This window comes from Chanos chanos, chromosome 2 (assembly GCF_902362185.1).
Source record: "Chanos chanos chromosome 2, fChaCha1.1, whole genome shotgun sequence".
Taxonomy (NCBI): Eukaryota; Metazoa; Chordata; class Actinopteri; order Gonorynchiformes; family Chanidae; genus Chanos; species Chanos chanos.
The window spans coordinates 26088772-26103806 of record NC_044496.1 but is presented as its reverse complement, the minus strand read 5'-3'; the positions used below and the strand labels follow the sequence as shown (position 1 = coordinate 26103806).

The window sequence follows — 15035 nt, the reverse complement described above, 5'->3', positions numbered from 1 at the left end:
TGCACTGGAGGCCTGGAGGAGTAATGAGAAACAGTTCAGGGAACCAGGGAGGACTACAAACTCCAGTTAAGAACAAAGCAGATGAAAATCAATGGCAAAATATGCAGATTTGGTGTAAGAGCAACATGCACTACATCCCCTGGGAGTCTACCCAGCCCTTCCTCACCCGGTTCTCTACAATTACAGTAAAAAAATCATCATCCTCTTAAAGGGCCAGAAACCAATATATCACCTTCTGTTGAGTGAATGTCTATCGAACCACTGAGCCTCAAATCATGTGCAAATTTTGCTTAGATGACCCTGCAAAGAATCACAATCCTCATCTTTTTTTTTTTTTTTTTTTTTTTTTTTTTGTAGAGAAGTAAAAATACATAAACTGTCTCTCAAGCTAAGGCAGAAGTGATCACAGAGTAAAGTATATGCCATGCTAATGTGATTATGTTAATATTGCTGTTCACTCTGCATTTGATAAATCACAAAACATTTGTTTGGTTCTTTTAGTTCATAATACAATTAAGCTTGTCTGTCTGCCGACATTTCAGAAGCTTGAGGAAGGTTTCCATCCTGTGGGCATCCTTCTTGAAACAGGTGAGCAAGGTGTAGTCCCTCAACACAGACTCCAGCGTCTCAGGCTGCGTGTCATACTGGGCCAGGCCGTGTTCATACACCGAAGAGGTCAGCATTCCTTCATCCAGCATCTGGACACACAGAGTAGGATGACAACATAGAAAGACAGTACTCCTACAAAGTATTTTTGACCTGGACCAATGCAGTGCAATATACCAACGTAATACAAATTAACGAAACTATGTTTTTGCTTAGATTCCTTCTCTTTATGCGCTTTTTATCATTTAAAATGTGATATAAAAAAGGCATTGGCTCTATTCGAGAAATGTTTAATAGGTTGGACACTACTATGTCTCACTGAGATCTGACAGCATTGCTGAATTTGCATCTAAAATATTAAATGTCTCATTACATCTACATTCTTGTCCTTCTTTTACTTTTCTCAGATATTTGTGTGTTTAGACTCCTACCTAGTTTGCAATCTAAAAGTCACAGTAGTAAAAATTTGCAAAGTGCTTTTCACACCCAGCATCCCTTATTATGCCAATCATCATAGCTTTCCAACCTCTACGCCCATTGAAAACTGACTATACATGCGCAAATTGCCATGTCTCTCCTCTCATTTCATAAATATTTTGAACTGAATTATGCATCATTAGCACTGTCAATGTGAAGAAAGAATTGTTGGTGGTCTATTCACCTCATAACGTAAAGACAGAACCGGTATATAGTTCACCCTAGGAAAGACACAATACATATGCATTGTGCAATGTGGCTACAATATGCAATGGGAAGATACACAGAGTGTTTTTTCCAGGCAGGACTGAAATTACTGTGCAATTTGAATGAGTCTGGAATCTGACGAGTTGCTGAAATTCATCCGGAAATTATAAGCGACAATACTAGAGTGGGACGAACATCTGACTTGGAGTTTGAATCAACACCTCAGGTCCAGGTCTATGATGAAAAAATGTCAAAACCGTACCTTTGGAACCACCTGCTAGGCTGACAGAGGAGACTGTAAGGGGCAGGATAGTTTGGGTGGAGTAAAACTGACATTGCAACAGGTAAACTGACATTGCAACAGGTAAACTGTGTAGTGTCAGCTGACTGACACTACACAGTGAACAGAACCTAAAAACACTGCTGTGCTACGTTATATTTGTTTGCGTACCGTGGAAATTTGTATGTGCCATTAGAATTTTTGACTGCAGTCTACAAATGGGCCACTAAAGCTTAAACACACTCAACTATGTTATTTATATTTCAAGACTAAGAAAAGAATATTAAGCATTTTACTTAGGATTGCAAAGCATAGTTGAAACATCACAGTGGGTGTGCAAAGAACTTGTAATGCCTTGATTGTAATGAGTATGTTCTGGTATTAATAGGAGCAGAGAGATTGCTCTGGCAACTGCAGCTACAGAGGAAAATACAGGCTGTGAACTAAACTGAAGCACAGAGAGCCTCACTGTTTACTGGGCCAGAGAGTTGCCCATAGGCAATGTTCACAGGCCAAACTCACACCAACAGATTTAGTAGCTGAAGGAGAAGTGTATAAGAGTAAAGAGAGTAAAGATGATTTTGGACATTTCAGAGACAACACCCTAAACATGATTCACTGTCTTCTTTGTTGTTGTTGTTGTTGTTGTTGTTTTGTATGTGTGATTACTCATTTTGGTTGCTTGTCTACTGATTTCTTGTTTGCAGTACAAAAAAAACAAAACAAAAAAAACATTCCCTTTACTTGCAATTACTGCTTTGATAGGAGCAGGCTCAGTGTAACTTATTGGGATTTGAGGCACGTTACAATCACCCTGTCGTATAAACCAGTGATTAAGTCATTCACAGTAGTTACACAATTACAGTTATTAAGTGATTAAGTTGTACGATGTACCTTGCACTTCTGGGCTTCTCTGATTTAAAAAAGAAAGAAAAGAAAAGAAAGCTTTGGAGAGGTACCTTCCTGATGAGGACCACTACTCCCTGTTCCAGACTGAGCAGTTTGTCTGACACCCATCTGGTCTTGTTAAGTAAAACATCAGGGGCATCGTCATAGCGATCCAGGGTGGTCTGCAGGTAAACCATTGGCTCGATCCAGGACTGAACCAACATTAACACAGAATGTAGCAGCCACTTGTCCTGAAGAAGACAGACAATACAATAACGACAACCATTTCTCACAGTCCCTTAAAAGAGAGAAAGAAATAACTCTTTCCCTGTAATAGTTTGAGCTGTAACCTCCATAAATCAGTGAGTCCTTTAAAACGATCACCAACAAGGGACACGTTCTCAAATATAGCAGTAATTTGCCACACTCTTTTTTATGGTTCTCAGTGATTTTTCAGTGACTTTGAACAAGCCCAAATGTCATAAAAAGCATGTCCACCTTCCTTGGCCTTGGTGCTGCTATGACCAGAGCCACTAGTGAGGGCAATCTTACAGGTTATAAAAGTCACACGTACAGAAGATTGAAATGCAAAGACTGCCTCAGCTTAAGAAAAAAAAGCTCATCTCAGGGGAAAAAAGGTAATTTGCTGGACAGAAAGGTCACACGCTTCTGTGGAAAGGATGTCACTCGCGGAAATCCAGGCGAGGAAAATGGCCATTATACAACAGAACATTTGTACCGAATCCCTGTCAGCCTGTAATCATTTGTTCAAAAAGGAAAGTAAAAGAAGAAGCGGAAGAAAAAAAAAAAGATAGGTCTGAGAGTGTGTGTGAACTGAGAATCCACTAAATCTGCACAGAAGGCATAGATGAAAACAGAAAAAAAAAAGTTCTAGCTTATTTCCTCAAAGCAGCATTTCCATTATTCACAGCAAACACTGAAAAGGGGCTTGAGCACTATTCCTGCCCAGGACTAAAACAGATCATTTGACAAAGCGTAGCTGATAAACAGTAGCTTACTAACCACCCAACAGTAAAAGAAAAATGACAAAAACGATTAAGCACAAGCAAAAAAAAAAAAACCAAAACACAAAAAAAAAACAAAAAAAAAAAAACAAAAAAAGCAAACAAAACAAAACACAGGAGGGTACTGCAGGGAATGGAACTTATTCTTTCAGTAAATGCTCATTATTGCAAAGCGCAGTATGCATACCCACAGTGCACTATATTTGTTTTGGAGACATGCTGGCTTTAATATACAGCCAAATGAACAACTAGACCATGGAGCATTTTTGCCCTTTTATACACACCGATATCTGCTGGACCTCGCTTCTGGAGCTCGGAATGGGAAAAGCTTTCGTTATGCAACCATTGACACCCTGGTTCCGCAAAGGCCGCATTGGGACAGGGATAAACATCTCTTCCTGAAATCACAGATTGGATCCAGACATGGTTAACTTTACTTTTGCAGTGCAAATAGTTCTAAGTTCACCCATTAAACCATTAGTTTGGACATTTAGGTGTTGATTTAGGTGTTGAGTACTATCGCGTCATAATCATATTTTGCACTGTGAATATTCAGAGAGTGTAGACCTATTGTTAGCTGTTGAAAATTGACTATTGGACGATGAATTAAAATAAATTACAGAATTAAAAATAAAATACCTAGACATCATCAGAAACATACAATATCATAAGTAATACTTTTATCTCATCATAATGTCCTTACATGATCTCAAAATAACTGTCTTTGGAAAAGTCTCGAGATAACATTGTCAAATGTTACAAGACAAGAAATTCAAAATGCTTCAGCAGAAAATTATTCAGCAAATATTTCAGAGAAACCTCTGTTTGACTTTTTAGTAGAAAAGTTTATGAGCGGTGTAGGTAACATTTGGTCGTGCATACAATTAGAATTCAGATCACTGTCTCATTAATTCAATTTCTCACAGCTGGCCCGCAATGCGTGCAAGTTTGATTCAGGGATAAAGAGTCTTTTTGTGCTGGTATTTGAACGGTGATGAAATGAAGAAAAAAAAAAGTTTTTATAAAAACACAGAACCTTACTTGGAATAATACTTTTTGTTGGATGCATGATAATTGATGCAAATCGATCAAAATGAGTCACTATTTGTTTGCCCTAATTATTTTATAGTTCATAAGTCTACCAAAACATATGACTGAACTAAAAGTTTATCAGCGCTGGGGAGCTTTAGAGTAAGGATGAGGAAGCAGCAGTAACACAGAGAGAATGTGGATTTCTTCACTGACAGGGCTGTTCAGAGAAGTAACCGTCATTAACTTACAAACATGCTGCAGGATTCCTCTGAGACCCGGTAGATAAGTTCTGCGTGTTGAATGACTCGGTCCAGAAGTTTTTCCTGAGAGATGGATGCACAGCGATAGACTGAGCCCACTTCATTCTTACAGTCCAAAGGGTGAGACAGGACAGACCAACCAGCTAACAGCGGTACACTCCATACCAAAACCTGTAGACCTTAACGACGAAAACACACACACACACACACATATCAGATAATGAAGACAATCAAGACAAGGCCAAAGCAAACTTTCTGGTTCATTAAACTGACAAAACATATCATTGAAACAAACAAACAAAAAAACCTATAACAATATTCATGGTAATGATAAGAACATGAATTCAAAAAATTGTTTTAAACCATTACAACAATATGCAACTTCCAATCTACTCTTGTCTTTACTCTTATCTTGAATTTCTATCTTTAAGGGTATAGAGCAGGTGACATGTCTTTTAGATACTACACTCCCATTCCTGTTTAAATGAGGAAAACTACCTCTCCACATGATCATTTTGGTGGTAGTTTGCCTTGCCTATCTACTAGCTCCACCAAACCAAACTTGCTTATATAGTCACAATGGAGAATCGAAAAGAGCAAGAGTTGCATTCATTCATGGGACACATTGTCAAAGGCTAAATGTAAAAGGATATGTTCTTACATGTTTACTTCATACATAATCAGGGTTCACTGATCAGAGAACACACCCACATGAGCATATCTCTAAATATCAGTTCTGGGGTGAATAATGTCCACGATGTGTAAAACTAACAGTATTCATAATCACACAATGCACAATATGAAATTAAACTGAATTCATTTAAAAAAGGAGAGAGTGGAAGCAGAAATGTTAAGGGCCCATGTTATGCATCATAAAACAAAAACTTTGGAGATCTGCTTTGAAAGATATCTTTTCTCACATTTAAAGTGTTTCGATGACAGTGCAGATCTGTTCACTGTTCCCTTTCATTTCGGTTGAACCGTCTAACATGATAATGCCAGGCCGACTCACTCTTAAATGGCGTAAATGACTGCAGAGACCAAGGCAGCCGTGCTGATGCTTCTGATGCTTTTCTGTCTTCTCTCCTGATAAGCAATGAGAGGCTGTGTCTCAAAGGGCCACAAAACCATCTTTCTCCACAGTTTTTTTTTTTTTCTCTCTCTCTCTTTTTCTCTGTCTCCCTCTCTGCCTCTCTCTCTCTCCCTTTGTCTTTCTCTCTCTCCATTCCTTTCTCTCTTTTTCTCTTTCTCCCTCTCTCACTCATCCTTTCTTTCTGTCTGTCTCCCTCTTTCTCTATCTCAATCCACCCTCCATCCTCCTCTCTCTATCTCTCTCTGATTGCTATGGCCTGTGTACACTTTAGGCTAAAAGAGTCCTTCATAAAATGTAATCCGTGCAGGGTTAGGGAAAATAATGCTATACTAGGCAGGAGGAGGACTTCATTTAAATCCAGCATGCTGCAATTTTCTCCCTGATTACTGTGCGTCCTACATCTCCGAGTCCCCGCAAACCACACAATTACTGGCCTAATCCAATTTGAGAATTAAAAGTGACGGGTTTCTGTCTGTCATTTGGAGGATTTAAGCCCTGCTTTGTCTGGCCTGATGCATATATTCACTGGAACCAATCAGCGCCATTCTAGAGCACAGCTAGACTGAAGGAAAAAAAAAAACAGAAAAAAGAACTTGTCCTGTATTATGGCTGAAAATATAACTCCATATTTTCACAGGTAAAATCAGCAAATGAAATGATCTAGTGTTCCATCACAATAAAGGAAAAAAAGATGTTCATAACCGTGGAATGAAATGAGAATATTTGCATATATTATTGTACGGGCCGCTTTTAATGTGTGGGTGAATGGATTTTACAACATAAAATGATGTTCACTCTGTCTTTGTCCTTAACCTTACCCCACCCCCACCTCAGCACCTGGCTGTAGCCTCTGCCCCCTCCCTTGCTGAGTTAAGCAATGTCCATGGGGGGGGGGGGGGGGTTGAGAAGGGGGCTCTTGGTGTGAGTAAGGCTGCTAATGAGATGCAGTACAACCATGAAACTGAAGACGGCCAGATGCTGTCACTTACGTCTGAAAGACGTCAGACAGCCGTTTCTTATTCACATCCCTCTTCTCAAGACACCTGGAGATTCTGAAAAAAAGGGGGAAAAAACCCTGCAAAATATCTCCTCGTGTCCTCAAAACAACCCAATATCTTCATCTGTCCATCTGCGATTGTGTGTCACTATCTTCTTCCAGTAACTGTCTCCCCACTCCTACACCATATAGGGAGGTCAGAGTAACAACCTGCTTTCAGAAGAAGAAAAGACAGAGAGAGAGAAAGAGCAAGGGTGGGTGTGGGTGGGTGTGTGTGTGTGGGAGGGGGGGGGGACACCTGGACAAGAACAAGTGTGAGTAATTTTGCACGTACACACTAAAATGAAGAAAAGTACAAATAAACAATGTAGACACAAGAAAGCAAAATTACCCTAATGAGAGCAATGAGTTTTTTACAGAAACTCTGTTAATGCAATTCAAGTTGGAGGCACAGAACTGCGTGCCAGTTTTGAGATTTAATTGCAAAAGTTCCAGAACAAACATGCATTTCTCACCCCAAACTTCCCAAGTACAAAGAAGCAAAGACATTTATTATCACTGAATTGTCTTTTTGTTTTTCAGCTTGTTTGTGTACAGTGGACCATTTTTCTTTTTTCTTTTTCTTTGAATCTCACAGGAACACTGGTGAAACATATTTGAGAAGATGGAACCACATCAATAAGAAACAATCTTCACTGTTCGCTTATTTTTTTTGGACTTTCAGTCTTTGTTAGGTAATATACTCAATGTTTATGTTTACCTTTCCAATATCATGTGCACTCAGAGGGACACACATAATGACTGGACTGTTATCGACAGAAAAAGGCTATAACTAAAAAGATACTTTCTCCTGTGGTTTTCACTGACATACACTGAATATGCTCTTGCATCTCACATAGTAGTGCCTGCTGGGTAATCAGATTGTGACTTTGCTGATGGAATCAGAGAGAAAAGTAAAACAGTTTTCTCCACTGTTTCCACTCCTTTCTGAGTCTCTTTAGAAGGGAAACATAAGACACTAGAGTAATCCTTATCAAATAAGTGTGAGTGAGCTCGTGTGTGTCTGTGAGAATGAGCTTGTGTGTATGCATGTGTGTGTGTGTGTGCGCGTGTGTGTGTGTGTGTGAGAGAGAGAGAGAGAGAGTGTGTGTGTGAGTGTATGTATGTGTGTTGGAACCGAACAGGTCTTTGAATTGGTTCACACGAACACAACTGAATTGAACTGAAACAGTGGATACTTCATGAAACCAAGAGAGCTATTGCTTGAATCTCAATTTTCAGTAAAATGTTCACACAGATAAGCGTGCTCCAGTGGAATACATTAACACGTTTAATACATTACGTTTAATTTACCGACAGTCAAGAAAATATAAACAAGACACATCACAAATAACCCACGACAAGAGCCTGCACTTACAAAGCCAAGCTTCAACACATATGTTAGACAAGACTTGAAAACTGGAGGTTGCCATTATAGAATTAGCCAAGTCTCCTGGGAACAGAAGACTTGTAGTCTAATTGTGGTTGGACCATGCAATTGTAGCTTACTGCCTTTGCAGGGCAATGTTTGTGCAAAGTTGAAGATTATTTAAAGTGTTAGTGTGTGTGGGGGGGTGTGTGTGTGTGTGTGAGCAGCATGTGTGTACATGTTGGGGGGGCCACAGGAGGAGGGCTGGCCACAGCTAATTCATGTGAAGAGTAACTTGCTGGATCAGAATGTGAAGAGTGTACGCCTCACTGAGCCCGACCACTTCACACCCGAAAGACAGTGGCGCGATTAAGTGTACACACATGAATATTTATGACATGCATGCGTTCAGAGCCAATTACCAAATAACATGTTCCCCCTCTTGCTTTCCTCTCAACGCTTGATTGGCATCTCCTCTAATCAATGTAGGTGCTACTGCTGCTGTGGTTGCAGCCTGGAGTGAACGGTGTTTTGAATATATGCGTGTGTGCGTGTGTGTGTGTGTGCGCACGCATGTGTGCACGTGTGTGTGTGTGTGTGTATGAACATCAGTCTACTAGTTGTTAAGTACTGAAACTGAGCAAAATTATATAAAACAACCCACACACAAACTGTTTTGGAAAACAATGATAAACAAATTGCATGGCCTTGAACATAATTTCAACCAAAGAGTTTCATTCATCCATTGAAAAAAAGACACAAAGCACTTTCATCTCTACCCTCACAGTTTTTTTGTGTAGATGAGAATGCTTTGGTTCCTCAGGAGACCAGGTGTCAATTTCCAAACCCTTCCAGATTAAACAAACCAAAGGAACGAGTTTAGGATGGCTGGCATTACATTTGCTAAAGCTTTACTGACCAGAATATAAACAGTTCAGTTTACATTCTGTACACACACCTTTTACCATGGTCATTTTTCTTCCTGTTTTCCTTTCTCTGTAGTTTGTGCTCTGGAAACGCGTCCACCGAGGGAGAACAGGTTTGGTTAGTGACAAGGAAAGTGAAGTCAACTAACCTGGCAACTATTGTACACCCTTCCAGAAGTCCTGATAAGCCAACTGATAAATTATTAAACGTAGTAGCACTATCCACACCACCTGAGCACCCCAGACACTCTTTTGATCTTCAGTCCATGATGTTGAGTTCTCAATTCTGATAGGTCGGTGAGCAGTGTTCTATACAATGAGAGAACAGTAACCATTGTCATGCTAAATTATTGTGGTCCAACAAAATGCTTTGTGGCAATTTAGCCCATGCTGCTACTGATGAAATGCTGTGTGATCATTACAATTTCTCTTGTTTGCTTAAACACATTTGTCCACTCTGACGTCATATTTTCAAAACAATTAACACACAGGCTGAAACAGAAGATGACTGGCCAAAATGACTAATTTGTTTGCAAAATGGTCTAACACTCACAAAACATTAAAAACATGCAACAAAAGCAAATGTTTCCCTCAGTCAACACAACTTGTGGTCAAATTACAGTAATCTATTCTTTCAATCAATCATTACACAATGGACAACAAAATACAAAATACAGCTATCAATATGAACAGGGTCAACCTTAATTTGTGCTATGTGTCTGTGCCATTTGTTGATACTTTACATAGTTATAGCATGTGCCAAAAAAGGCAAGCAAGCATATCACAGCATGGATTGTATTCTTTTCTCCAAAGATGATTTTACTAAAGATAACAAACCCTGCTGCACTCTGCACCTGCACTTTTTACACTTTTTTGAGATCCTCTGTTGAAATACTGTAAAGATAGAGATGTTTTCTAAGAAGGTTTTCTTCATTTATTTTATTCTTGCGTGAGGATCTTTCTGTGCCCATGAACTGCCATTGACATGTAAGACCTACAGTAAGCACCTAGACTAGACACATTCAGACATTCATTATGGTACAGCTTTTGTTCTGCTCTTCTTCCTTGGGCCCCTCTGCCATGGCCTCTTACTGTCCTTACATGCCTCTGGCCTCTTTGAACCATGCTTGCAAACAGCAACGTAGAGGTGGCATATTTTACGAGGATGTATAAGGACTGATTGAAGAGTTGTGCAAAGGAGTTTCACATAGGTGCATTAGAGAGTCATAAGTAATTTCTATCAGCCATGAATAGATGTTCTCCTTTTGTTTAACACAGTTAATCCAATAGAAATGTGGGTCTTTCTATGAGATCTGTGTTAATTGTTTTGCAAAAGAGTGTGAAACCAATGAAAAAGTATTAACACATTTGCAAGAAAAGACTTCTGCTGTGCTAAGAAGGTGATGATGAAGATCAAGTGGATCCCAGTTTCCTTAAGCATGTCTTAGCAATCAAGAAAAACTGTAATGTTGTGCATTTTCTTGTTAATGATATTAGTAGCTAACAAAATAAACCATTTGTTAGTAAGGCTAAGTTAGCTAGCTTTTCTGTATTTGCAGTTGGCAGCTTAATACTGGTTGCTGGGCTAATATGTTTGGTATTGTGTATATAGCTAATGGGAGGAGGCTTAGAGTTGAGCTATATTTTGTACTGAAGCTAAAAAAGAAAAACATATGAAGCAGCACAATAAATTCATTTAAAACATTTTGATAGTTTTTATTGACAACATTTCTGGTATTTAGCATGAAATGAGTGGAATAATAGACAGCGAATAAGTCAGTTGACGAAACCCTGGCCAATAAACGAAAAGCATTACGATTTCTAATTCCCTAAATCAGACATAATAAACGCTAGGGCACAGAAGTGATTCAACATACACTGAAGCCTGAGGTGTTCACCACCAATTTATTTGCTTTGGTGATGAATAAACCAGTTAAGAAGACGCAATGCAATGTTGTCTAATGAGGGGTTGGAGAGATGAGAGTGGGTATTTTATAATGTAATATCCACAGTCCTTGGGCAATGGAAGATGGAGGTGGGGGATGGGGGGGTCCGTGTAATTATGCATCATAATGACTGTCACAATTAGGTCATTCTGTTTTTCATCTCGGTGCCAGGCAACAGAAACAAATGCTGATAAAATAAATATTTCATATGCTCAAGGAGCTGAGTGTTTTGATGATTTTTTTTTTTTATGTTCCAATTAGCATCATTGAGGAGTACTTTAGAAAACGCTTGGAAAGCCTAATTAATAGATCCTGTTGATACAGACAGTTAACAATTTCCACTTGGTTCAGCCCCACACTTTTAATTGCGTGTGTACATAGAGTCGTTGCTGTAAAAATGGTGTGAGTGAGAGTATGGTTGGTTATTTCTGCTATGTGATACAAAGGGGGCTAAAATGAGCTAATATACTGTTTACCTGAGATGCAAACCATGAACCAAGAGGCCTTGAATCTTTATAATGTGTAGGTTTAGGAACTGTTACAAACTATCTGTCCTTTTTCCTTTCTAATTCCAAATTTACACAAGGGTTGTAATGAGTGTGTGAGTGAGTGAGACAGAGAGAGAAAGAGAGTTTAGATGTTTATGTTCTTGCCATGGTCTAAGTACAGTTCTCTCTGTGATGTGTTCATATCTGGCCATAGTGTCATGCATCTATAAATATGTTTCAGTATGTAACTTGTTCCTTTATTCTACACTGCCTGATGTGTTTCTGCTGTTTGGTTTCAGAACTTGGATGTGACATAGAGATGGTGCGCATGTATGTGTGTGTGTGTGTGTGTGTGCGTGTGCGAGAATGTGCATGCATATTTGTGTGCGTGCGTGTTTGTGTGTGTGTGTTTGTGTGTATGTGTGTGTGTGTGTGTGTGTGTGTATCTCTTTAGCATATCCTGAATGTTTTGCATTGTGGGAGGGTGGTGGAGTAGAAGGATGACAGTTCTGGGCTAAAGATGCATTAGCACTTTGCCCTGGGCATAATTAAACTCTGTTTGATAAGACATATCCTGTCCCCCTGCAGACACTTCCCCACTCTAAAAGCCCCCCACCCCACACTCCACTCAGCACCGTTCTCGCACACAGCTAGTAAGCAAGTGTCACAATTCAGGGTGGAGGCAAGACTGGCAAAAAACAAAGGTGTATGTGTGTTTGTGAGTCTGTTTGGAAGGTCTGTCTGTTTGTTTGTTTGTGTACGTTTGTGTGTGTGTGTGTGTGTGTGTGTGTGCACATGTGTGTCTGTGTGTGCGTGTGTGTGTGCGCGCGCATGTGTTTGTGTGCATGTGTGTGTGTGTGAGAGAGAGAGAGAGAGAGAGAGAGAGAGCGTGAATGTCTTTGTGTGTATAACAGTGTCTGTGTTTGTTTATGTGAATGTGTGTGTCTGTGCGCATGACTGGATCTCAAATCCAGCTTTGTAATATTTCGGTCGGCTTCTGGGGGCGGCAGTGGCTTGGGTTCCAGTTTAGAAGGGAGCGTTAGAAAAGAAAAGGCCTTGGAAATAAAGCTCTTAAATTAGATTGGTCACAGAGCTTTGCCTCTCTCTGTGTGGGGACACTACGCAGACACACAACCAAGGTGAACCTATCTGTAAAACTGTCAGTGCCCAGACTACCATGCCAGCTTGATGGGCAAACAAAGTTAACACCCCCCCTCCCCCAAAGAGCTGCGTACATACATGGATGAGTTGAGAGTGCTCTTCTCTTTTCTCTTCTCTTTTCTTTTCCTTCTCTTCTCCATCCCCCTGAAAAACACATCTGAGGATTGTTGTGATGGTTGCTGCCCAAGATCTTCAGGGATTTGCCATTCTTCAAAAATAGGATTTCATAAAGTCATTCTGGCTGGGCTCACCTTAAAGAAAAAATCATGACTGAAATATAAAGAAAGAGACAAGAGGAGAGGATACGATGGACTTTGTCCACTCTGAGATACACTGCTCTTCTCAGCTCAGATCTCCTGGTTTTTGTGTACTTGGAGAGAGGGAGATCGTGACAGAGATAGATAAAGAGTAGGGCTGCCGAGTCGAATCATCTGTCAGGGACCCGTCGGTCGACTGAGATTCTTCGAGCAGTGTTTTTTTTTTTGTTTTTTTTTGTTGGGTCAGTCAGTGTTCGTTCCAATAACAGGATAAAACAGACAGATTATAGAAGTGCACATGGATAACATTTCAATGAGGAATTATAAATAAGGAGAATCATAAATGTATTTTCATATTCTTACAGGGTTAGTTAATGCGCTTGCTAAAAACAACATGCGCTGGGGGTTAACTGATGACAGACATTGAAACCTGAGGTGGAGTGGTTGGTAAATTTGGCTAACTATATCCACGCCTCAGAAGAAGTCTAAAGTATGGCAGCATCTTGAACTTTTGAAGGACAACCCTAACAAAGTGAAATGTACACTCTGTATGCAAGAATTCACCTATTATTCAACAACATCGAACAGGGCAAACCACTTGAAAGGGGTAAGTTGCATAGCTAGGCAGCCATCAAAAAAAGAGACTGAAGACAAACGTTTGCTTTTTCATCTTAAAGATTTCAAATCTTCAACTGTTAAAATCTTAAAGTGTTTAATTCATTTGCACTTAAGATTGATTTATTATTTTGAAAGAGAAATACAGTAGCCCAATAAGCCTATCCTGTTGAAGACGAGAAGTTATTATTTCATAGCGGGCCATGCCATGAATTTATTTTAAACAGTTTCATTTGTTTATTCATTTACACGTGGTTTTTAACGCTTAAAATAAAATTTAAAAAGAAGGCTATAAGAGCTTGATTTAAACAGAAATACATGTGTGCTGCCTGTCTCATTCTTTTGACAAATCCATATGGTAGCACAATATTATATGTTGGCAATTCAAATAGGCCGCAATTCAAATCTTGCATCATATGAAGCTTTCTTTTATTGATTTTTAAATGCTCAAAAATATGTTCCCATGACTCTGTTGCCTTTGACTATGTTATTGTGGTCGAAATTATCGCTGAAATTCATGCCAATGGATTTTCTGACTGCCAGAGAGTCTATATGAAAAAAAAGGGAACAGATAGTCGAATCTTTGCTTTGAACAACCAAATCTGATTCGACTGACAAAATTCTGAGTCGGGTACAGCCCTAATAAAGAAAGAAAAGAAAAGGGCAGAGAGAGAGAGAGAGAGAGAGAGAGAGAGAGAGAGCGAGAGAGAGAGGAGAAGAGATCGAATAAGGACTTTGTTACAAACGAAGGAGCGAACCCAAATGCAGACACAGGCTCGAAAAGAAGGTTAAACGGATGTTTATTGTAGTATGAGCTATGGGCAGTGGGGTGATGAGCAGGCAAGCAGAAACACTCGGCAAAGGAGGCTGATGGAGGTGAGGCTTGTGAGTGGGAGAAGATCGGAGGACAACAGGCAGACACAGAGCGGAGAGCATGGCTAGAGGTGAGGATTGAAGTTGAAGCTCAGGCAGATACGCAGACAGGTACGCAGGCAGGTACGCAGACAGGCAGGCAGGTACGCAGACAGGCAGATACGCAGACAGGTACGCAGGCAGGTACACAGACAGGCAGGCAGGTACGCAGACAGGCAGGCAGGTATGCAGACAGGCAGGTATGCAGACAGGCAGGCAGGTATGCAGACAGACAGGCAGGCAGGCAGGCAGGTACGCAGACGGGCAGACAGGCAGGCAGGTACGCAGACAGGCAGGTACGCAGACAGGCAGGCAGGTACGCAGACGGGCAGACAGGCAGGCAGGTACGCAGACAGGCAGGCAGGTATGCAGGCAGGCAGGTACGCAGACAGGCAGGCAGGTACGCAGACAGGCAGGCAGGCAGGTACGCAGACAGGCAGCGGTGGCGTGAATGATC

At 40.3% G+C, this 15035-nt stretch overlaps 1 protein-coding gene across 1 annotated transcript in view; it reads right to left on the bottom strand.

The window, feature by feature from the left end:
* Window positions 1-497: 497 nt before the first annotated feature.
* The window catches only part of smtla (somatolactin alpha), a 31209-nt gene continuing 16671 nt past the window's right edge, over window positions 498-15035 (bottom strand). The window contains exons 3-6 of the mRNA XM_030765206.1: window positions 4764-4954; window positions 3768-3881; window positions 2530-2709; window positions 498-698 (exon numbers count right to left, since the gene is read on the bottom strand). Of these exons, the coding sequence (XP_030621066.1) occupies window positions 498-698; window positions 2530-2709; window positions 3768-3881; window positions 4764-4954 (686 nt within the window). The remainder of the gene's footprint in view (window positions 699-2529; window positions 2710-3767; window positions 3882-4763; window positions 4955-15035) is intronic.